At 40.5% G+C, this 22763-nt stretch overlaps 1 protein-coding gene and 1 long non-coding RNA gene across 6 annotated transcripts in view; one reads left to right on the top strand and one right to left on the bottom strand.

Annotated features, from left to right (window-relative positions):
* Positions 1-22763, top strand: part of GRIK1 (glutamate ionotropic receptor kainate type subunit 1) — a 225070-nt gene that overhangs the window by 179016 nt on the left and 23291 nt on the right. For 4 of the 5 annotated variants that reach the window (XM_065576876.1, XM_065576883.1, XM_005283895.5 and 1 more), the window contains 5 exons: positions 3373-3486; positions 5093-5296; positions 6148-6371; positions 11963-12081; positions 16534-16751. In XM_065576876.1, the coding sequence (XP_065432948.1) occupies positions 3373-3486; positions 5093-5296; positions 6148-6371; positions 11963-12081; positions 16534-16751 (879 nt within the window). The remainder of the gene's footprint in view (positions 1-3372; positions 3487-5092; positions 5297-6147; positions 6372-11962; positions 12082-16533; positions 16752-22763) is intronic. The other variant, XR_010594598.1, reaches the window with a different exon arrangement.
* Positions 1-22763, bottom strand: part of LOC135977226 (uncharacterized) — a 117888-nt gene that overhangs the window by 75951 nt on the left and 19174 nt on the right. The window lies entirely within an intron of this gene.

Raw genomic sequence — 22763 nt, 5'->3', positions numbered from 1 at the left:
GTGGATCATTATATGGGTATTGATCATATTTAAATTGGCAGTTTAACGCAGATGGCTCATATACCATTTTTGTATTGATTTTGCTCCTCAAAGTGGAGGTTGTTGTTTCATTAGCTCAGGTTAAGAAGAAAATCTTTCCATGCAATTAAAGTAAAACCTGTGGTGAGCTTTGTAAAATGTATCATTCCTCAGCAACAGATATTTTGATTCTGTATTTCCGGTTGTTTGACAGTTAACTTGGCAAGATTCTTTTTCTAACCTTTCAAAAGCCTGGAATGTTGGTACAGAGAATCTGCTCGTTTTGTGCATTTTTTGCATTAATTTGGTCTAAGGCATATTATGCTTCATTCATCAAGTTTTCTAATAGCATAGAAAGATACTGAATACTCTCTAAACATCTTCTGCATATGTCATTTCATCACGAGTGTCTAACAATAGATAGATAATGAAAAGCTCCATTTTCAAATTGCTGTATTCAGATGTCACTTCAGGGCCTAATGCTGGAAATGCTCAGTGCCCTCCATCCCCACTGAAGTCAGTTCCCGTTGAAGTGACATATTCAATCCCATAAAAATTGAGGGCACATAGGCCCAGATCCACAAAGGTACTTACATGCCTAAACCCCATATTTCGGCACCTAAGTCCCAGCTTTAGACTCCTCTGCTGTACACAAAACTCCTGCTCAGCTGCCACCGAACTCTGTAGGCACCTAGACTCATTTAGCACCTACATTTCTGCTGTAAATATTCCCTAGGGGCCTATGTTTCTGCCTCTAGGCATGCACACTGCAGCCCCGCTGTAGGCACCCAGGCCCCAATCACCCACCTAAGCCCCAATGCAATCCACAGACTGGGGGGAAAGGTAGGCAGAGGAGTGCCTGTGTTGCCGGTCCAAAAGGGCCCGAGGGGGGCAACAGCGGGGTTCGTTGCCTGCTGTGCTTTGCATTAATGAAGACACCGAGGTGGAGAAGCAAACCAATTTTATTTAAGAGCTCTGAATAGGCACTAGGAGACCAGCGTGTCTCAAATTAAGCACAGCAAATACAAGCAAGTGTCCCATTTTATATTTCAAGCTGTTTCTGTGCAAGCCTTTGTTGTGTTATTTTCTTACCCTTTCTACCCCTCCCTCCTCGAGCAGTTACAGCAGACACACATTGTGGCTTATTAGAACAGTTCCCATTTGTCTGCTTATCTTCGGCCTTCACAGGCTAAGACGTAGAGGCTTCTCCCTCCCCCTTCCCCCTGTCCTTATCTCTACTGTGTTTTGCTAGAAAAGCTGACCATTACATTTCTGCTACAGCATGTAAGAAGTTAGCATAAAAGTAGGTAAAAGTTCACAAAATAAAGTTATTATGGCTTACCTAGACCCAGAGCGCAGGAGTTTCATCGGCACTTATGGCCTTCCACTCCCCCGAGTTACCTGGTAGCTATGCCTAGTGACGCCAACACCTGTCTTGCTTGTTTGGCCTGATCTGGTGGTGGGGAGAGAATGTTAATGTGGAGAGAGACCCACCCAGAGAGGTGACAGATTCCTGTTCAACTCCCTTCTCCTCACCAAGGAGAGGGCAGAATTGAACAGGGGGGCTCCTACATCCCAGGGGGTACCCTAACCACTGGGCTAAAGGTTTTGAAATGCTCCCCCTCCGCACCCCCGAGATGCCTTGTGTGGAGACTGACAGGCACCTAGCTCCATCTCACAAGAAACACCTTTGGCTTCTAAGCCACTTGACTCCAGAAGAGACTTCCCAGTTGTGGAGTGCAAGCAGAGATAGGGGCAGGGCTTAAGACATACCTCTGCCCTGATCCAGTCAGCATCTGCCATTGGCTAGCAGGGAGCTGACTAGTGTGATGGCTTTTGTGGATGGCAGTTTAAGGCCCCTATCTTTCCCCATTCATTGTATAGGGAGCCTAGCCACCTAACTCAGGCTTTGTGGATCGCAATGTTGTTCCTGTGATTTTTCTAAGCACCTAAAAGTTGGGCATTGTGACTCTCAGCATTGGAACGCTTATGTCCCTTTGTGGATCTGGGCATTCATGTCTTGTAGGAGACATTCGACACCTAGCAGGATCAAGCCCATTCAGAACAGTGGCTCTCACATTCAGCCTGATTCTTCAATGTGCCAGTTGTCTTGTGAGGTGCTAAATGACTTCAGCAGGCTTTAAGAGCACTCAACATATTGCAGAGCCGGGCACTTAGGCCCCTATACATGTGCCTAAAGTTAGACATGTGCTCAGCAAGGTACTTGAGCACATGTCTAACTTTAGGCACATGTATAGCCCCATTGAAGTGAATGGAACTACTCATGTGTTTACTTAGACATGTGCTTAAATACTTTGCTGAACTGGGGCCTTGTGCAAAGTTAGGCAAGTAGCATTTTTAATTACGCCTATTTGGAGGCACAATATTTTTTCAGGAGGAAAACTTGTGTGGGGTCAGTTATTATTGCCCAATTTCCAAATCTATACAACTTTATTTTAAAAGACATTAATACCAGAAAGATTTGGAAATAAAATCTTGAGACGATTTAAATTTGAATATATGTAAAGTTGATATTTATCTGAATAAATTAACTTTACTTTTGTAATTTGCACCACTGTAAAGATACTGATCCAAATCCATTGACATCAGTGAAAGCCTCCCTCTTGCCTATATTGGGTTCTGGATCAGGCCCTAAATGCTGGAGTTACTACTTATTGTGGGGATTGGAAAGGAATCTAAACCTACATTCTCCTTTAGTCTTTTGCATTTACTGACAAATACTGATCGGAGGTGAAATGGCATCACCTTGATGGTTCTGTCTTATCAGTAGTCAAGAAGTGACTGGAATAATCATCTGTGCCTTCAGCAGGTTCAGAGCAAAAGTAAAAGGCCAGTGCATCCATCAATCTGTTTCAGCATATTTATCCAAGCTTTTAATCTGTTGTCTTGGAAAGGAAAGGTCTTGCCATATGTTTCAACTTTACCATTTACAAAAAGAACCAATTTCATGAAAATAGACATTTGACATTTTTAGGAGGAAACAAAGTCAACACGTTCCACTTTTGTAGTAAATGGGCAAATGCACAGCTATATTGACATACCTTATACTCATGGTTAATTCATTTCAACCTGCTTTTGAAAGAGCAGTGTGTTCCTAATGATTTAAATACGACAATCAACCATTTGATGTTGTTCCCTTATTTAGAATTATAACCAGTTTGTTCCTGAAACATTTCATACAGCTTATGTTTTAATTTATCACAGTGATGTATGGTATCAATGTTCTTTTTTTGGACTGTGAACTATAATGCACATTTATGGAAAATTATACATAATTTCACTGAATGCAATCCCCGAGGCTTAGCAGCCATTTATCTACTTTGTTCTGTGCAGATTGGGGTTTGGAACTCAAATAGTGGCCTTAATATGACTGACAGCAATAAAGACAGATCTACCAATATCACCGATTCACTGGCTAACCGAACACTCATAGTCACTACCATTTTGGTAAGTCCTGCTGCATAGTGTTAATATTAAGTATCAGAGGGGTACCCGTGTTAGTCTGGATCTGTAAAAAGCAACAAAGAGTCCTGTGGCACCTTAAAGACTAACAGATGTATTGGAGCATAAACTTTCGTGGATGAATGCCCACATGCGTCTGACGAAGTGGGTATTCACCCACGAAAGCTTATGCTCCAATACAGCTGTTAGTCTTTAAGGTGCCACAGGACTCAGTGTTAATATTATTATCCATAGTGTAGAATAGATCATACATTGCTTACATTGTTTTACATATTTATATGAAGCCTTCCTTTTCAGCCTAAACTCCGCACTTCATCTTTTGTGGTTCCCTGTACCAATGTATGGTTTGACAAACCACCCCATGTTTCAGAGTAACAGCCGTGTTAGTCTGTATCCGCAAAAAGAAGAACAGGAGTACTTGTGGCACCTTAGAGACTAACAAATTTATTAGAGCATAAGCTTTCGTGGACTACAGCCCACTTAAGTAGTCCACGAAAGCTTATGCTCTAATAAATTTGTTAGTCTCTAAGGTGCCACAAGTACTCCTGTTCTTCTTTTCACCCCATGTTTCTAGCCCAGCATATTATTTGCATATAGACACAGACTCAAACTGCCCATTATCCATCTATACACTAAAGTAATCACATTTCCAAATTATGTTTAGCTTATCTCTGTACTTTGAAGAAACAATTTGTATTTCTTTCAACAAAGAAAATTTCACACACCCAAATACTAACTTTTATAGTCAGCGTGTACATGTTCTGACTTCTCACTACAAACAAGGTTGGATGAGAAGAGCAGCTTATGGTGCAGAGTGGACAGACAGATTCTGGTACATCCTCACTGATGTCGAATGGAAGTTACGGTGGGGAGGATGTGTTGAACTGTGTATCCTCCAGCCACCCTGATCCCTGTCTTCCTGGCCAGTGCTGCTACTTCTTGGGCTGTACTGGCTGGTTCTGGGTTCCCTAGAGAAAGGAAAGTTGCAGATTCCTTGTGCCACAACTTCCTCTCTGCTGACTTTCCCCTGCCAGGAGCCCTGCGCTTTAGGTTAAAACTACAGACACCTGCCTTGCCCAGAGCTGAAAAGGAAATACCCTGTACACAAAACCACTCTACCTATGCTATTTTTTTATTCTCTCCCATGAATATATTCCAGTCAATGGCTATATTATTTCATACTTTTTAAGGTTTGTTTTATTTAGAAAGTCAATTTTTAGGTTTACTTTATGATTCTTGGTCTAGTATTTATTGTACTACTGCAGTATCCTTACCCATCCCTTAACATGGCACATTATATAGTATAGATCTTGGGCCTGATTTTGGAGGCGCTGAACACCAACAACTCTAATTAAAGCCAATGGGAGTAACAGTCCCTCAGATCCCATGAAACTCAGACCCAGGACATTTATAGCTGATTGATTTGGGCAATTTACTAACATATCTAAGATGACTTTTAATGGACAGGGTAAATTTGTTGCACCTGTACAACTGTAGTAAATCATCCAATTATTTGTGTCATGTATAAACTGAGATTATCTGAAATGTACCTCATTTCTATTGTTACATGTTTGGTGTGTTTATTCTATAGGAAGATCCCTATGTTATGTACAAAAAGTCTGATAAGCCCTTGTATGGAAATGACAGATTTGAAGGATATTGCCTGGATTTGTTGAAGGAACTGTCAAATATTTTAGGCTTCATCTATGAGGTCAAACTAGTTTCTGATGGTAAATATGGAGCCCAGAATGACAAAGGAGAGTGGAATGGGATGGTCAAAGAACTCATAGATCATGTAAGAATGAATTGTTCTGTCTTTATTCTACTTTAACCTAAGATAGTTTATAAGAAGCCAAGTCAAATGAAGTGTTTACATTAACAGGAGGACTAGCCGTTTTCACAGAGCAGAAAAGCCTTTGAGCAAAGACAAGTACTTAAGGTCTGCATTTTGGGGGAAAATCCTTCCCCCCAGTGCTGGGGTATTCTAGGAGGGAAGAAATACATTCCCCCACACTGTAGACCTCATCCATGGCTACTATGACAGCCCTGAGACTACAGTAGTTCACCCAGCACCTAGGCCCTTACTCTGCAGCAATGATAGTTAAATCTCCATAGCAGTAGACCCAATCTCCCCTACACAACAGTAGGCAGGGAGCCGCTGCACTTCACTGCTCTGCAGTTCATGAGCGGTGCTGAGCCCCCCTGCAGGCTCTGCAAATCATGCCCTACCCTATCCATTGGAAAGGTGCCCGTATTATTGCATCAAAGGATCTCGGTGTCTGCAAAGACAAGGAAAAGCTTTGAATTGTTTGGGTGCTCACTTCCCATGAATAATATGTCAGACTTGTCCATTCTGCTTCTGGTAACGTCCTAATAATGCACTGTTTTGCCACAGTTTCTTGATGTAAACTGTTTCAGTCATACTCAAATTACTATAGCTCTTCTGAAGTAGTTTTTCTGCCCACAATGACCTTTAGTAAGGAAACCAAGAATTTTTATTTTACACTCAATTACAGTTCAGCTTCTAGGCAAAACTAGACATGTTTGTTTTAGCTTGTTTAATACCCATGGGAAAAGGTGGAAGGAATAAAAATATGCTTGTTGAATGCAGAGAAAATGAGAATATTTTCCAATTTGTGTTCCCAGAAAGCCGATCTGGCGGTTGCTCCTCTCACTATCACCTACGTAAGGGAGAAAGTAATCGACTTTTCAAAACCCTTCATGACACTGGGGATCAGTATTTTGTACCGGAAACCCAATGGCACAAATCCTGGTGTTTTCTCCTTTCTCAACCCTCTTTCTCCTGATATTTGGATGTATGTCCTCCTAGCCTGCCTTGGAGTCAGTTGTGTACTCTTTGTAATTGCAAGGTAAGTTAAAAGACTGTGTGAGAGACAACCTCTTTTCTTTCCTCTTATCATATATGTGTTGCACTGGTCACACAACATATACTCACTCCACCAATGACAATTTAATAATATTCTGGGAATTTTATACAGTACCAAAAACATTGCATTCCAGAGGGGTTGTCTTGCATTATTTTTATTTGAAAATAAATATTCATAGTGTGACGGGATTCTTCTTTACTTAAGAGTTTAAGGGAGAAAAAATAAAATTGATAAAATGTGTCATCAGTTACTTAATAGAAATGAAAATATTATATACAACTGCTTTTCAGCATAGTTACTCCTTTCTAAACACTGCACTTTTCAACTAACAATGCATACAGTTAAAAGCCAAGAGAGAATCTGAAAATCTTTGTTGCTGAAGGGTGGAAGTCAGCTCAGATCAATTCACTCTGAAAATTCAGGATAGCATAACAGAGAACCCAAGGGCTTGGCTCTGCAAGATGCTCCCATACCTCTCTCTAAAGTGAATTGTCACAGGAGGTACAAAGCACTGTGTACTCTCAAATCCCAAGTGAGAGCCGTATTCAGGAAGGCACTTATGATCCAGGGGCGCATGTGTTTAACTTCAATAGGACTTAAACTGGGCTTAAAATTAAGCATATGCTTAACTGCTGTCCTGAATCAGGCCTCTGCTAACAATGAACTCCTAACCCATGGAAGAGCAAACTCCTAATAGAATACAACAAGTTTAGAAACTGGGGGGGAAAGGGGGAATTGATTAATGAAAAGTTCAACAAATTGTGTTTAAAAACTGAAAAGGAAAAATATGAAAATATGATTGACAAAGTTCAGCAGTACTCCTTTCTTAGCAATTCTGGAGTCTGATGTTCCAATGCCTTTCTTACATGAATAGTTCATATATAAGTAGTCACATTCACTTCAATGCCTCTACTAGTATGAATAAGGGTTAGTCATTTGAATAAAGGTTTGTGGGATCAGACATCTACATTGCATATGAAACTTTCCAAGATATCCCTTCCTAAGGAATTTCAATATTTTATATATAAAATATTAATTCAACATCCCTTGGATGCCATATTTGAAACATTTTTTTTTCTGATGGCATTTGATATCCATACTAAGACTCTGTAAAAAATCATTTATTTTCACTTCTTCCACTATTTGGAATTATAATTTTCATCACTATTTATTGAACATTTTCCAACCCTTCCTCCTCCTTCCTAGGAATATACATAAAAATATTTGTCTGGGTTATTGGTTTTTCCATTACCAACAATTATATTTTTTCTTCTGACACCTTGTAAAGCTTTCCCCCCAATTCTATCATGTATTGCTTTGAATATAAAACAATGACATAATTCACGCTAATGAAGGAAAAAGAGCATCAGAGTAGATACTCCAAGAAAACAAGTTTCAAATAATGTAACTCTTCATGATCTAACATTTATATAATACAGGTAGCTATAGGATAATATATAAAGCTGTAATGCTGTATTGTTGAAATTCTAAATATTCCTCATATCAGAGTAAAGATACAATGTAAACATTTAATACAAAACTCTTGTAAATGCTCAAACTAATTTGAGTCAATTAAAATTGTATCTTTTGATTCTAGAGATTACAATGAAAGAGCAAATGTAATAAAATAGCATCATTATAGTAGCCCCATGTTAGTCATTCTGATAATATGCATACACACTGTCTGATTTCCTATACAGCTCTGAGACGAGTTACATAGTTCTTGTCATGAGTTCCCCGCACCCTAAATTATGATTTCTTTTAATTGGCGAGCTCCCTTATTTACAAGAGCAGTCCCACAGAGGTCAGTTTGACATGGTTGTGTATTTCTTTATGGCCCACAGAACAGCTTTCTTTTCAAGTGGATGCACTGCCAAACGCACTCTTTCATATACGTGAAACTTTGTCTGCTTGCTGGTTTCAGCACCAATGCCCAAGGCAGACTACAGTGATGGGGGGCAATTTGTAGGTTTTATTGTTGTTTTGTTTTAAACTGCTTAGAGGATCATGGGACAACTCATTAGTGTAGGTCCTGGGTGACAGAAAGAGTTCATCCATAACTGACGGCTAATCTCATATCAGCCACAAGACTGTGTACAATTAGTCATGATTTCCCACAAGCTCTTGCAGTAGCTCACTGTACCATGAATAATAATTCTAACTGCACACAACTCGTCTCATTCATGGCTGATATTAAATCTGCCCATCAGTGACAGATTAACTTCGTTCTGCTGTTGTGCGCCAAGACTAAAAACATCCCACAGCCTTCTCCACCAAGGAACAGGGAGAAGGAAAAAAACAAACAAACAAGCCCCAGTTTGCCCTCAGCCCTGTAAATTCTCTAGGAAAACCATGTCAAACTCAGAAAACAGACAAAGCTTTAAGTATATGAAAGAATGCACTGGATACAGCAAGTAATCAAGAAAGCCACCCAATGGGCTATACCCAAATGCATGCTCAAATGAACACAAACAAAAAAGAGGAAAATATTATTGAATCATCATCCCTTGTGTTTCACTCTCTCAACTGCTAACCGTTGCTCCCTTTAGATAAAACCAGTCCTTTGCCCCCGGAACAATGATAATTCCCATTTTCTAATTTTTAAAAAAATCCTTAGAAATATCAAGCTTTATTATTCTTGCTGATTATTTATTTAGGAAAACAGGAGACTAAGGGCCCAATTCAGCAAAAGTTCTATTCATGTCAATGGAACTTAAAAGCCTGCTTGAGTGCTTTGCTGAACTGGTATCTAGAAGCAGTGCTAAATTAGCTGGCAAATAGTTATGCTGAAGGTGTTTAGTACACACCTGACATTTAAACTTGCTTCACCAGGCTAGGATTCCGACTACATATCTAGGAAAAGCCAGAATAGTCCATTCACACCTCCAAATCTGTTTTTCATCTGCTAAAGATTTGCTTCTTTCACCAGGGATTGGACAGGTCAATTCTCAAGAACCTTTTGGTGAGCTGTTGGAGGCAGAGCTCAGGAAGACCCTTGCACACAAATCTCCACTATTCTAGCAGTGCTATAACAAATAAACGTCATTGTTTATTGTTGCACTCTCATTGAGAGAAATATTCATGGATAATATTTATGGACATGTCTGTTGTACTTCTAAAGATTTTTTTTTCGGTGGCATGACTCATATCTTAGTTCTCCCGAGGTCTTATGTAGCATTACCATTGTTATTTAAATTTTGTATAAAGTGCCATAATAATTAAACAAATAGCAATGCCTTATCACTATTTGTAAAGTTACTGATTTTTACAGTTTCTTTTTTTTTCTTCTCCACATTAGCTGTGACTACACTAATAATGTTCTGCTAAAATTTCTCTCTGTTGCCACCTTCATTTCATCTCCACTGGTGATATCAGTGGTGGAAGTGCTAGCATAGGTGTCTATCAATGATATAGGCAAGTCATCAAACTTTGCTCAGAGAAACCCTACATGAAGTAATGCTTAACTGCCAGCAACCTACATCATCTTGTCTACACTACTGCTCCCACTGATGGAAATGAATCAGGAGAAACAACAGTGGAAATATTAACAGAAATTTCCTAGGTTAGCCAAGTCCTGGAATAGAATCATTGACTTGCCCCTCCTCTGTTCATTGCATCAACATTTTATACAGTGCATCGCACAGAATAAGGTGCATAACAAGAAAATCTGATATTTAATTCTAATAGAGAATGAGTCACTGATATACTAGCACAATTTTTTTTAAAATAGCAGCTGTAGACTTTTGCTCTTTGAATAATCAAAAGGTCATATAATAAAATAAAGCCTTTCTAGTCTGGCAGAAGTAGTTCTGCCGACTGAATTTTATTGCTATTTTCTAGCAGTTGCCATTTTGTTCCTTCTGTTATAGATACATTTTTGTCTAAGCTACAGAATATGTTTATTACTTAAAAAAATGTAAGAGCCCAGCCCTGCAAAATTTGCAGTGCAAGACTCACAGCAAAAGATCATGCGCAATTACTGTTTTACACTCCTTGTAACCAGGAGCGGCGCCAGGGTTTTTGGCGCCCTAGGCGGGGGTCCTTCCGCGCTCCCGGTCGTCGTCGGCAATTCTGCGGCGGGGGGGTCCGGAGCGAGTGAAGGACCCGCCGCAGAATTGCCGCCGAAGACCCAGAGCGCGGAAGGACCCCCCTCGGCGGCAATTCAGCAGCGGACGGCAAAATGCGGCTCCCCCAAAATGCTGGCACCCTAGGCAACCGCCTAGGTCACCTGAATGGAAACGGCGGCCCTGCTTGTAACATGTCAACATTGTAATTCAGTGTGTGTGAATGCCCAGCAGAAGGCCTTTGCACTTCGATGGCTTATGTGCAAGTTAGCTGGTACATAGGCTGTGGCTCACCCTTTGAGTTTCACCCTTTGTGCACAAATCTAGTTAAGAACAATTTCATTGATTGTAGAAAGGTGGTTTTCACTCTATTAGCACAGTGAAAAACTTGCTGGAATGTAATGGCTTGGTTTTGGTTTTGTTTTTTTTAAATGGCGTATGTAGAAAATTGTCATCTTTAATCTTTATATTGCCTCTTGCAATTATGTGTAACAACTATTGTACTAGTGATGATGATATTGTTTAGTTAATGGCATCTTAAGCTACCTACTGTTTCAATTAGTACGTTCATTACTATCAGCGTTCATTACTTCAGCTTAGCGTAGCACTCTGGTTGCAAGAGTGCATAAATTCAAAGCTTAATTATATTGCTGAAACAGTAATTAAAATGTATTAGCATGGCATTGTCAATTAAAGCTATATTCATAAACTTCAGCAGGAATGTACCTAATGTGCCCTGCAGAGCTGAGAAGCAGCAGGCACAGTACCATGGGGAGGAACAATCTTTAAAGTAACTTTGCCAACTATTTTGCAGACCAAAATAGGGTCTAGATTTTGCATTTTCAGCAAGGTGCGCTGGGAATTAAGCACTATTCTTCCACTCATTAAGGGGAAACTGGCTGCCTAATTCTCTATACATGATACTGAAAATATACCCCTATGGTTTTTAAGCACTGAAATTACTCCCGCAAAGTAGCAACAACTTATTATTAAAGTGCTGTAACCTCACTATTGGAGAAAGTGCCACAAAAATTAGTATCTTAACACCAACGGGTCTTGTAATATAGTTTTTTTGTCATGCCCAATGCCAGTTCTTTATATAGATAGTACTCCAAAGGCACTGCTTTTAGAGTGCCATTTTCTTTCATGCTTCGCCAGGGAGCAGCTACATGGAATCAGTGCATCCCCCTCTCTGCAGGTCATCAATCGCGTGGCTAGGGGAATGACTGGGAACTTTGAAAGAAACAGTAGTCTTATATTTGAGGATTACAGTCAAAGAGCATTAGGATTAATGAAGTAGGGCTTATGCTAAAACTGGAGCTCTGAAAGCCCCTCCCTGCACTGCAGTGCTGCTCTGCAGCTTGCATACGGTAGCGGGACACATATCTATGCTTTAGTTTTGGTTATTTTCTTCATTAATCTTTTCATTTTCTGCATTCTTTAGCAGGTTTGCTGGCTCAGTGTGTATTTTATCTGATGTTTACAGACTGTTTCTGTTAACTACCACAGGTTTACACCCTATGAGTGGTATAACCCCCACCCGTGCAACCCTGACTCAGATGTGGTGGAAAACAATTTTACTTTACTAAATAGTTTCTGGTTTGGAGTTGGAGCTCTCATGCAGCAAGGTACACCGGTCACACATCATTATTGCACACATCCCACAGTCTGCTCACGGGCTTCTGTGCTGGTAAACTCCACCATCTGTAGCTACCACATATATTGTAAAACCTGATCTCAGAAATTAAAAAAGCAGATTACACAGTGAAGTGGGGATAGGGAGGGAAGGGAAATGAAACTAACACTTGCTTAAATACAAAATATGGTAACCGCAGAAATTAGAAGGGAAAACATACAAGTCAGCTGTCCTATATGGGAGCTTCTGTGGACAAAACAGAAAATAATAGCCGGATGACTACAAAGGTATTTTTATTGATGATAAATCTAAAATTCCTACACTGAAAACAGGAAAAATCTCTATTCACGTAGGCTTCATCCCAATATAGACAGTAATAGCCATAGCAATTCTGGAACACATACAGTAACAGCCAGTCAAAAGGTATTTCTTCACAAAGATTGTTAAGTTTTGTTGGCAATTGTCAAACTTATTTAAAACCAAAACAAAACCTATTTTTATTGGCTTTTCTGCAGGTTTGAGTCCCATCCTCTTGTAAATGCATCCAACCTTAGAATTTAACCAAGTCAAGTGCCAGTTGCTGCTGAATTTTGGAAACTGCACAGAGATACTCGCATGTCAATGAAGGGCAGCGAAGTGCACTCGATATGGGAAGTCACGCAGATACATGTACTAAACACTTATGCTTATGGCGTGTGTATACTGAGGCTTCCCATTAAAGGGCTATATTGTATCAATAGGGGGCTCCATTCAACATCTCTGAAAACATTTTTTGGCCAAAAAAAAAAAAAAAAAGTCAACACATAGAGGAAGTCACAGCAATATATTGGTATTAAATTCCCAAATATTTAAGAAAGGAAGGAATACCTACATTCATTCAGGTACAATTTATTCTTTTCATAGGCATGAATACCAATTTGGATTTTGTAAAATAATAAATAATAATAATAATAAAGGAATTTTTCTTAGACAGGGTAGTGAAGAAATTTCACACTGTAACTAGGATAATACATGCACACAGTTTTATTGGTATATTCATAGGACACACATACCCTCACCAAAATTATTTTGAAGAAGATTGGAGATAAGGTGTTTTTGTTTTTTCCAATGTATCTGTAAAGTACAGACTAAGGTTTTACAGTATCAGGCAGGTGTGTGTATATAATTGTGACTGCCTTGTGTGTGAGAGTACCCCAAGATTTTGTGTTTTTAATGTCCTGCCTTTTTGGAGTTTACCATCATCCACAGCAAACTGTGGGATGCAGTGTCTACTAGTTACCACTACCTTGGGTACATGACAGTCAGCCCCAACCAGACTCTGCTTGTCTTTCAAGAAGCTTTACAAAAACATTTGTAAGGTGAAGCAAATGTTTCCATGTACAAACTTGTGGTACGTGTGACTGTAAGTGCACCATCAGTAACATGTAGAGTTTGAACAAGAGATGAATGGTTGCTAACCTCTGCATCTATTGTTATGCTCTTTCTTGTTAACAGAAGCTGCTTGTTGTGCTTGATTGGAAGCCACTTGTTTATTAAATTTTAAAATGTGATGATCAGACTTTCTCTTTTCTACAGAGCGTGAGCAAAGTCTGGATCAGGATTGGCTGTCATGTCTGCCATAAAAAGGCACTAGAGAGACTTCAGCAAGTATTGTCTCTGACCCTGAATCTTGCTAGTACATTTTACTTAGATGTTATTTCCCCATTCCCTTGAAGTTCTCAACCCAGATATTTCCTCTGGTCTTTGAAGGTATCCAGACATGGCATACTTCTAATTATAGTCAGCAGATAAATTTAAAAAAATGTATGAGAAACTATTACTTTTAAAAACTCAAGTAACCTGCTAAGGCCCGAATTCAACAAAGTGCATAAGCACATTCTTACTTTTAAAGGTAGAGCTTAAGGCTCACAAGATTACATCAATGAAACTAAATGTGCTTACACCCTTTGCTGAAGTGGGTTCCAAGAGATGGTGAATACTGAAAAAAATCATGGGCCTGATCCTGCAATATGCTGAACCCCACTCAACTCCTATTGACTTTTGTGAGAGTGGAGGGTGCTCAGCATCTTACAAGATCAATCCCCTTGCTTATAACACTCAGTGGCAAGTTAAAATGTACTGTTCTTAGTTTAATTAGATTAAAGATTTTCTGTTTCATTTATACAACTAATTTGCCACTGGAGTATTATAATTTTGCCAAAAAGCTACAGTAACCAAGAGTTTCTCCACCTCCATCTATTGTCGTGTACCTCTAACTAGAAGGCTGCACTACCAGCTTTTATGGCAAGCTGCTAAGGTCTCTGAAGTTTAGTTGGCTATTACTATCACTATACATTAAAACTAGGTATTGTACCAGTGTCTAACTACATCTTTTATATTCCTATAACTATCTAGGCTTTTAGAAAATGACATCTTCATGAAGATCTGAATCAGCATACATAGCAGCCTGCTCTTACGTTTGCTAGATCAACTACAGTTTAGAAATAAATACATCCTTAGGAGTAAAAAATCATGTTTCACTACATTAAAAAAAATCTAGTCTGATAAAGCACCAAGAAAAGCACAATTAACAAACATAAATCTGGATGACTCTGCAGCTCTTGAAATGATACATTAAGATTCCCTAAATTAAATAGGAACCTCTACTTTTAGACTGTTGGCCTAGTTTAAAATCAGTACAACACAAAGGCTACACACGGCAGGAAGTCTGCTTTGCTGTTACCTCTCATAATTTGGTAGCTACATCAATGTACTCAGAGCCCTCGGCTATGCTTAGCTCTGACCTTTAAGAGAGATGTACATATATTTATAAAAAGCTAAATTAAATCTGTTTGCCTGTGGTTTGAAGATTATTACCCTTTCAACTTTTGCTCAAATTGTATAGAGTTTTTATGTTAAAATCTTCCAAGGCCTTAAATACCTTCTGTGAAATGTCTGAAGTTCCTAATCATTAAGTAGCTCAGAAGACATAACACTTCAACAACAGGGACCTTTCTCTAACAATAATGAATATTAATTAAATCAAATTCTGTACACACTCAGACCCCAGTTCAGCCAGCACTTAAGCATTTGCTTAAGTCCATCCTTATTCAACAAAACACTTATGCAGTGTGCTTAACTCTGAAGTTAAACTGAAGTCAGTTGACTATAAGCACACAATCAAGTGCGTGTCTGAATCTGGGCCTTAAACCCCAGGCAATCCACTGAAGTCAGCAAGGTTGCATACTGTGTCAGTCAGGGCAGTATTTGGCTCGTAATGTTTAGGAGTACTTTGCTTCACAGCTGGGATCAAATTAACCCTCCTGAGTCAATTATATGCCCTTAAAAAGTAAAATGAATCATACAAATTATCCATTTATTGTCCTAGTCTCACAATGTGAGATGTGCAGTCGGATGTGCTAATGCCATTTCAGTCATCATTCTGTCCTTTAAACTGGGATTAATTTATTATTCGTAACATTGCACCATCATGTAGAGATCCAGAAGGGACTGTATAGTTGCTTTAACTTTCTTACCTTTAAAACAAAGAGTATAGGCTTATAAGACGACATATTTTAGGCCTTGACCCCTGCAGCCCTTGTTCATGTGAGTAAGTCCCACTGACTTTACTGGAACACCACTGACTGATCAGGCAATGATACTGTTTGCCTGAGTGAGGGCTGCAGGACCATACATACCTGGATGTGTAGATAAGAGAGACAGGGTAAAGCCATCTTTTTAAGCACTTCCTCTAAGAGGTGAATGGGATACAGTAGAACCTCAGAGTTACAAACTGACTGGTCAACCACACATCTCATTTGGAACCGGAAGTACACAATCAGGCAACAGCAAATACCAAAAAAAAAAAAAAAAAAGCAAATACAGTACAGTACTGTGTTAAATGTAAACTACTAATAAAATAAAGGGAGAGCAGCATTTTTCTTCTGCATAGTGAAGTTTCAAAGCTGTGTTAAGTCAATGCTCAGTTGTAAACTTTTGAAAGACCAACCATTACGTTTTGTTCAGAGTTACAAATATTTCAGAGTTACAAATAACCTCCATTCCCGAGGTGTTTGAAACTCTGAAGTTCTACTGTATTGTTCTTCTGAAGGTTTAAGGCTTAAAGCCTCATTACAGTACTTGTAACAAGCAGTTAAGATACAGATAAATGGCTAGTATAGCTTGCTAGGAGTCTAAAAGGTTAACTCCAAAGGTGACATTATCTCAAAGACAAATTGGTGTTCAGACCCATGGATAATCGTGTTTGTTAGGTATCATGGCATACATCCCCTTCAAAGTATGTTACCATTATAAATGTTAGCTGTACATATGTGAGATTACTGTGTAGATTTCTTTTATTATTCTGTGGTTCATAAATGTATTATGCTCCTAAAAATAATCTACTGCCAGAGAAAGACTTCTTTCAACATGTTTTAATATGATTGTTTTGATGATATTATAACAGGATCAGAGCTGATGCCCAAAGCTCTTTCTACCAGAATAGTTGGAGGAATATGGTGGTTTTTCACCTTAATCATAATCTCATCCTACACTGCCAACTTGGCTGCCTTCCTGACAGTTGAGAGAATGGAATCCCCCATCGATTCAGCAGATGATTTGGCAAAGCAAACCAAGATAGAATATGGGGCTGTTAGAGATGGATCAACAATGACCTTCTTCAAGGTAAGATGGTGCCAGGTGGTTTTGCACCGTCAGTATTGTAACCTTTCACTAATAGATTCTGAAACGTGGAACAGAATGAGAAATTTTGAAAACATTAGTTTAGAAATTTAGCAGTTATAACAAATCCCTAATCCACAGAGCATCCTCCAGGAATCTACACCTGAGTGATGGGGAAGGTTGTGTTATATGCATGTTTCCTTCTGCCAACCAACAGGAAATCACCACAAATAGATTACAGTCTGACACTGTAGCACCTTTAGTGAAAGGTCCTCGGTACCGTGGCACCCAGTGCTCCCTAAAAATGGAGAGCTCCAGGGAAGCTACAATCTGAAAAGTCCCTACTAGAACAGGTCCAATACAAGAGGGGATAAAGGACTCTGGAACAATGTACAGGCACAAAGTCTCTGCTGGAATAGCCCCATGCTTTTAGTGAATCCCCCAAGATCTATACAGTCTGGGGCCCAACAACCTCCTCCTTTTGAGAAAGGCAAACCCATGCCCTAGCCAAAAGAATTTAGTGAAAACTCTGCGAGGAGAACCTCCGCAGTTTTGTCCCATCAGGGCTCATTACTACTAGCTATTCTTCAGTCTTCAAAAGGGGGCTGTTTGGCCTGAAGTTTATAACGAGTAATTTGCTAAGATAGCTACTTGATCTTGAAAAGCAATTGGAAAAATACAAAATAATAGCTAATTTGCTTTTAAAAATATTTTAGATAAAGAATATAGATTTAAAGTTTAATAAATATAATTAAGTGAAAGCATTTTCTAGTGAAATTGCTTCAGTAGATAACTAAATTCCTTTTGATAATCAACTTTAATTACATATGAAATGAATGGATCTCATAAAATGTCAATACATATACCAAGAAGTTTAAATATGGAAAATGTACAAAAAACATCCCCTGGCAATTAGCACTAATTAGCAGCTTTGTTGTCACACGCAGCAGGAAATCCAAGGATTGAATGTACCTAGGTAAGTATTAATATCATGCTCCTCAGTATGGTATCTGAGCATCTTTTAACTAACCTTTAGGAAGCAGTCCTTCTAAAGAGAATCATAGAATCTTATGGAATCACAGAATATCAGGGTTGGAAGGGACCTCAGGAGGTCATCTAGTCCAACCCCCTGCTCAAAGCAGGACCAATTCCCAGACAGATTTTTACCCCAGTTCCCTAAATGGCCCCCTCAAGGATTGAGCTCACAACCCTGGGTTTAGCAGGCCAATGAGTCACATTGGTGAAGCAACATGGTGGAAAAACAGCTTCTGCTACCTGTGTCATAGATGTTCTGTGAATGAACATTTCAGTTTCTGGTGTTGTCAGTTTGACATCTTAAGTGAGGATTTTAAAAAGGTCTGTGGCAGACCTGGGAATTTAACCCAGATGCCTCAAATCCAAGTGCAGTACCTTAACCACAAGACTGCCTTCAGATGAAGAAAGGTTCTTTATATACAAATAAAGGAAAGTAATGGATTGCAGTTCAAATATTTGGATCATGTCTCAAAACTAGTAATTTTCAAAAAGGATTCTGCAGTAGTTTGCTACATCTTACATGGCCACCCTGTTTTTAGCAGTTAAGGGCAAATTCCTCTCTTGCTGCCCCTGCTTACTTCCATCTATCATTGCGGAGAGGTGACTGTGTATTTGAATAAGAGAATAAACGATGCTTTTTTCAAAGCCTGATTATTTAGTCAGTTTTTGAAATAACAAGTTGAAATCTCTATTAACATATGCTGGGAAACAACTCGAGAACCCTAGGAATTGTCACAAAGTAACTACAATATCACTTATTTTAATAAGGAACACCTATTAGGCTGGTTAGAACTTTTTGCTACTACTTAAAAGACCCCAGAAAAATTCCTTAGCCCAATTTCCCCTCATTGGCCAAGAAAGGTCACCACAATACAGGGCCTTGAAAGATGAATCTGCACAAAGAGGGACTCCACAGTTGTGGCTCCTGCTCTATAGCAGAGGAAATCACTGCATACTCTAAGCATTGTGGAAATCAGAACAAGTTTTCCAAAGCGGCTTCCAGTTTTGCACCAGCTTTTTATGACACAAATAAGAGAGTGGAATTTTGCAGGCACAAATAAAGATGGATCCATTTTTTAAATATTTTTTTTTAGCATTTAGATATCTAACTGAGGTTTCAAATCAGGTAATTAGGTACAGAGGTAGAGGAGACAAATCCATGTCCCCAGGGTGCATTCAGTCGAAATGTTATACATACAAAGATATATATTATTTATAACCTACTGTGTGTTATATGCCATCCAACATTTCTGCAAATCAGACACCAGACTCTCAAGCCAGGCACCCAGAAATGAGGAATACAGAATGGGTGAGCAGTAGTGAGAGGCTGGTTTAAATGACTTGCCTAGCACATCAAATAGGAACAATGGCTCAGATCCACAAAGATACATAGGTACTTAAACCCCTAAATTCCACTGCAAACCACAAAACCGTGGCTCTCGCAAAACCTGTACTCAGTTGGCACCTAAGTTTTCAGGGTAAAAGTTCCCCAGGTGCCTTCATTTCCACCTCTGGGCATGTGCCCCACAATAGGCATGTGAATGTCTATCTCCTGTCTAAGTCCCAGAGAGATCCACAAAATGGGGGAAGATAGGTGCTCCTCCCCCATCTCATCTGTGGGGCCTGAGCAGAGGCTACCTACAAGATCAGTCCTATACCAAATTTGGGAGGGAAGGTGGTAGTGTCCACCTTATCACTTTTAGCCTAGTGGTTAGCATACTCACCTGGTATGTGGGAGACCCAAGTTCAGTTCCCCCCTCTCTGCCAAATAGGGGATAAAGGATTTGAACAGAGATTTCCCTCTCTCTCAGAAGATTACCCTAACCACTGAGCTATGAAACATTCGGATGTGGGCTCAATCTCTCCTGTTGAAGCTGTTCCACTGCAACTCCTAAATCCTTTAGATAGAGAGGGAGGGGGAGATTGGAACTGGAAGTCAGTGCAGCCAAGGGTGGGTGGTTAGGTGGGGAAACTGGAGTCCAGGGGTGGGGAGAGAGGCAAATCAAAGGAGGAGCTGGGAAGGAGGGAAATAGAATGGTTGGGCAGGATTTGCCGAACGCCCAATGCCTGCCAGGCTCCTTGTCCCAATCTATTCCACTGCTCCCCAGAGGTTCAACTCTTGTCCCCTCTGCATTTGAATCCGACAGCTTCCTCCTCCATGCTACCTGGGCTCCAGGGGAGGGGGCAAGAGGGGTGTCATTGAGAGCACAGGAGACATAGGCTCCATACTCTGGGACTGGGATGAGAAACATGAGGAATGTAGACAGGGAGCGGTAAGGTAAAGAGAATGGTACTGGGGCAGGTTGGTGGGGGTGGGACAGAAGAATCTGTGCCCACTAGAGAACACTCCCTTCCAGAGCCTGCAGCGGATCCCTGCGTGTATCTGGGCTTTTGGGGCAGAGAAAGGGATAGAATCCAACTCTCCAGGGAAGCATTTAACTGCCTTAACCATGAAATCCTCTTATTGTAATTCCCTGCCACATTCACCATGCATCTTCCTACTTCTGCACTAAATGGAGCAGGAATCCTATGGACAACAGTCTGCTAAACTACACAACCCTGATTCACCCCCAAAGCAGGTCCATTTTGTGCACTGACTGAGGCAATGAGCCTATGGAAAAAATAGTTATGTGATCATGTAATTAAAGACTGTCATAATGCATATGCACAAGGGGGTTGAATTAAGGTTTCCCAGGCTGTCTTCATTCCGGCATTTCCTAACTTTTGAGTGCTTGACTTTGCAACCTTGATAATGTTCTTTTAATATAGTTTTTAGTGTATCATTTCCTAGGGTTTTAAAAAAGTAAACTGAAAAATTAGAAGTTCCATCAGGTGGCATCACATTGACACCCACATGGGTCATCAGCACGATTGGAACCTTTAGATCCACCGCAAAGACCTCGGCCACTTTAGATAATGGAGTAACCAATAGTAGCAGTAATAGGTGGGCCTCCTTTATGTGACCACAACTAAAGGGGGATGGGACACTTTGCCAGTAGGTGTCACAGATATTTGCTGACTCAGGAATCTTGGGTTCCACTGCAGGCTCTGGAAGGGAGTGTTCTCTAGTGGGCACAGATTATTCTGTCCCACCGCCACCAACCTGCCCCAGTACCATTCTCTTTACCTTACCACTCCCTGTCTACATTCCTCATGTTTCTCATCCCAGTCCCAATCTTCCTACCCAACCATTCTATTTCCCTCCTTCCCAGCCCCTCCTTTGATTTGCCTCTCTCCCCACCCCTGGCCTCCAGTTTCCCCACCTAACCACCCACCCTTGGCTGCATTGGCTTCCAGTTCCAATCTCCCCCTCCCTCTCTATCTAATTTCAGTGTGCCCCTTTGGTCCTTTTCCCAAGTCCTTGTCCAGCCAGCCCTACAACCTGGCTTCTCATCAGATCGGCCTCCCATCACCTTGTTCCCCCCCCCATCCCAAGGGTTCTCAGTTCCAGTCTCCTTGCCCAGTCTTCACTCCACTCAGTTCCCAGTACCCATCTCTGCCCCTGACTGCCAGTTGCAGTCCCTGTCTCCCATCCCCCCTAACACCCAATGCCTGCCAGGCTCCTTGTCCCAATCTACTCCACTGCTCCCCAGAGGTTCAACTCTTGTCCCCTCTGCATTTGAATCCGACAGCTTCCTCCTCCATGCTACCTGGGCTCCGGGAGAGGGCGGGGGGCAGGAGGGGTGTCATTGAGCGCACAGGAGACATAGTCTCCATACTCTCAGTTCAGGTGCCCAGACCCAACACAGCCCAGAGCTGCAACAGCAGGGAAAGTCCTGCTCAGTCCATGCTGATGCATACCCAGTGTGGATGGAATTTAGGGGGAATTTAGCTGCTAAAATCTGAGAAGTCTTTATTGAGCATGTGCAAACTGTGATTTTTTCAAAGGCCTATAACTTTCCCAAGTTTGAGCAGATTTTCATTAGGGTGTCAAGAGGCACATCGTGGACATAAAGGACACCCCCTACCAAATTTTGAGTCCCTGCTCCACAGCATGGGGGCACTAGAGCTTTTCAAAGAAAAGTTCACCAGTATGTAACATGGATGAAGCAATTTATTTTTCTCTAGCCTCCTTCTTGGAAACACATAGTTTTGGCTAAAATTTTCCAAGGCAAAAGAAATCACCCTGAGGCTGACACGAAGCATGAGAAATATAGGCCAAACAGTCAAATGTTGGCAAAATTTAAAGCACAGGGTCTTATAAGGGAAGTGTCAGTCAACCTTATTAATAGGCAGTTTCTACCAGCCCCAGCTGTAATTTTATATATATGAGTTATACATTACCATGTGAAGTCAGGGAAGAGCTGGCTTACTTCTGGGGGAGGAAGAAGGAAATGGTGTGATTTCCCTCCCCAATGTTTCTAAGAAATCATTTCAGGCCTGACCCTGCAATGTGCTGACAGTTCTCAACTCAAGGGACGTCACTGGGAGTTGAGGGCCCTCAGAGGATTGAGTTTTGTGTGCCCATCATGATTTATAGTAAAGAGCAGATATTGCAAAATAATTCAGAGCCACAGTAGAGACAAAGGGCAGTTATATTTTTAAATTTAAGCACAAGCCTTCCTATTTTATTTTTTGAAATAAAACTTTCATAGGATAGGGGAGATATTTAGATATCAAAAAACATATTTCTCCCGAAGAGGATACTGCAGTCTACTGGCATCAAACTGTTTCCCAGCTTGCAATACTGCTAGCTGAATGGGGCACAGTGGATAATATGGTAACCAGCAGGGTGTGAGGTTCAAGTGGCTCAGTTAAAAGAAAGGCTTTGTCCCTCAAAATAGATTCCTAGGAAACTCATAATCCGAAGAAAAACAGATGGAGGGGGGCCAAGCTCACTGAACTAGATGGCTGCTGTAACAGGTGGGGGAAGTCTAAGAGAAATGTATGAAAATCTCCAGGTGAGCCTGGTGAAGCAGGAAGAGAATGGTTTTCAGTTCAAGAGACTGTAAGTGCTGTGAGTTTTCCTAGTGATCAGAC

This window comes from Chrysemys picta, chromosome 1, assembly GCF_011386835.1.
Source record: "Chrysemys picta bellii isolate R12L10 chromosome 1, ASM1138683v2, whole genome shotgun sequence".
NCBI lineage: Eukaryota > Metazoa > Chordata > Testudines > Emydidae > Chrysemys > Chrysemys picta.
Note: the sequence above shows the minus strand (reverse complement) of the source record. Positions and strands in the feature narration are given on the sequence as shown.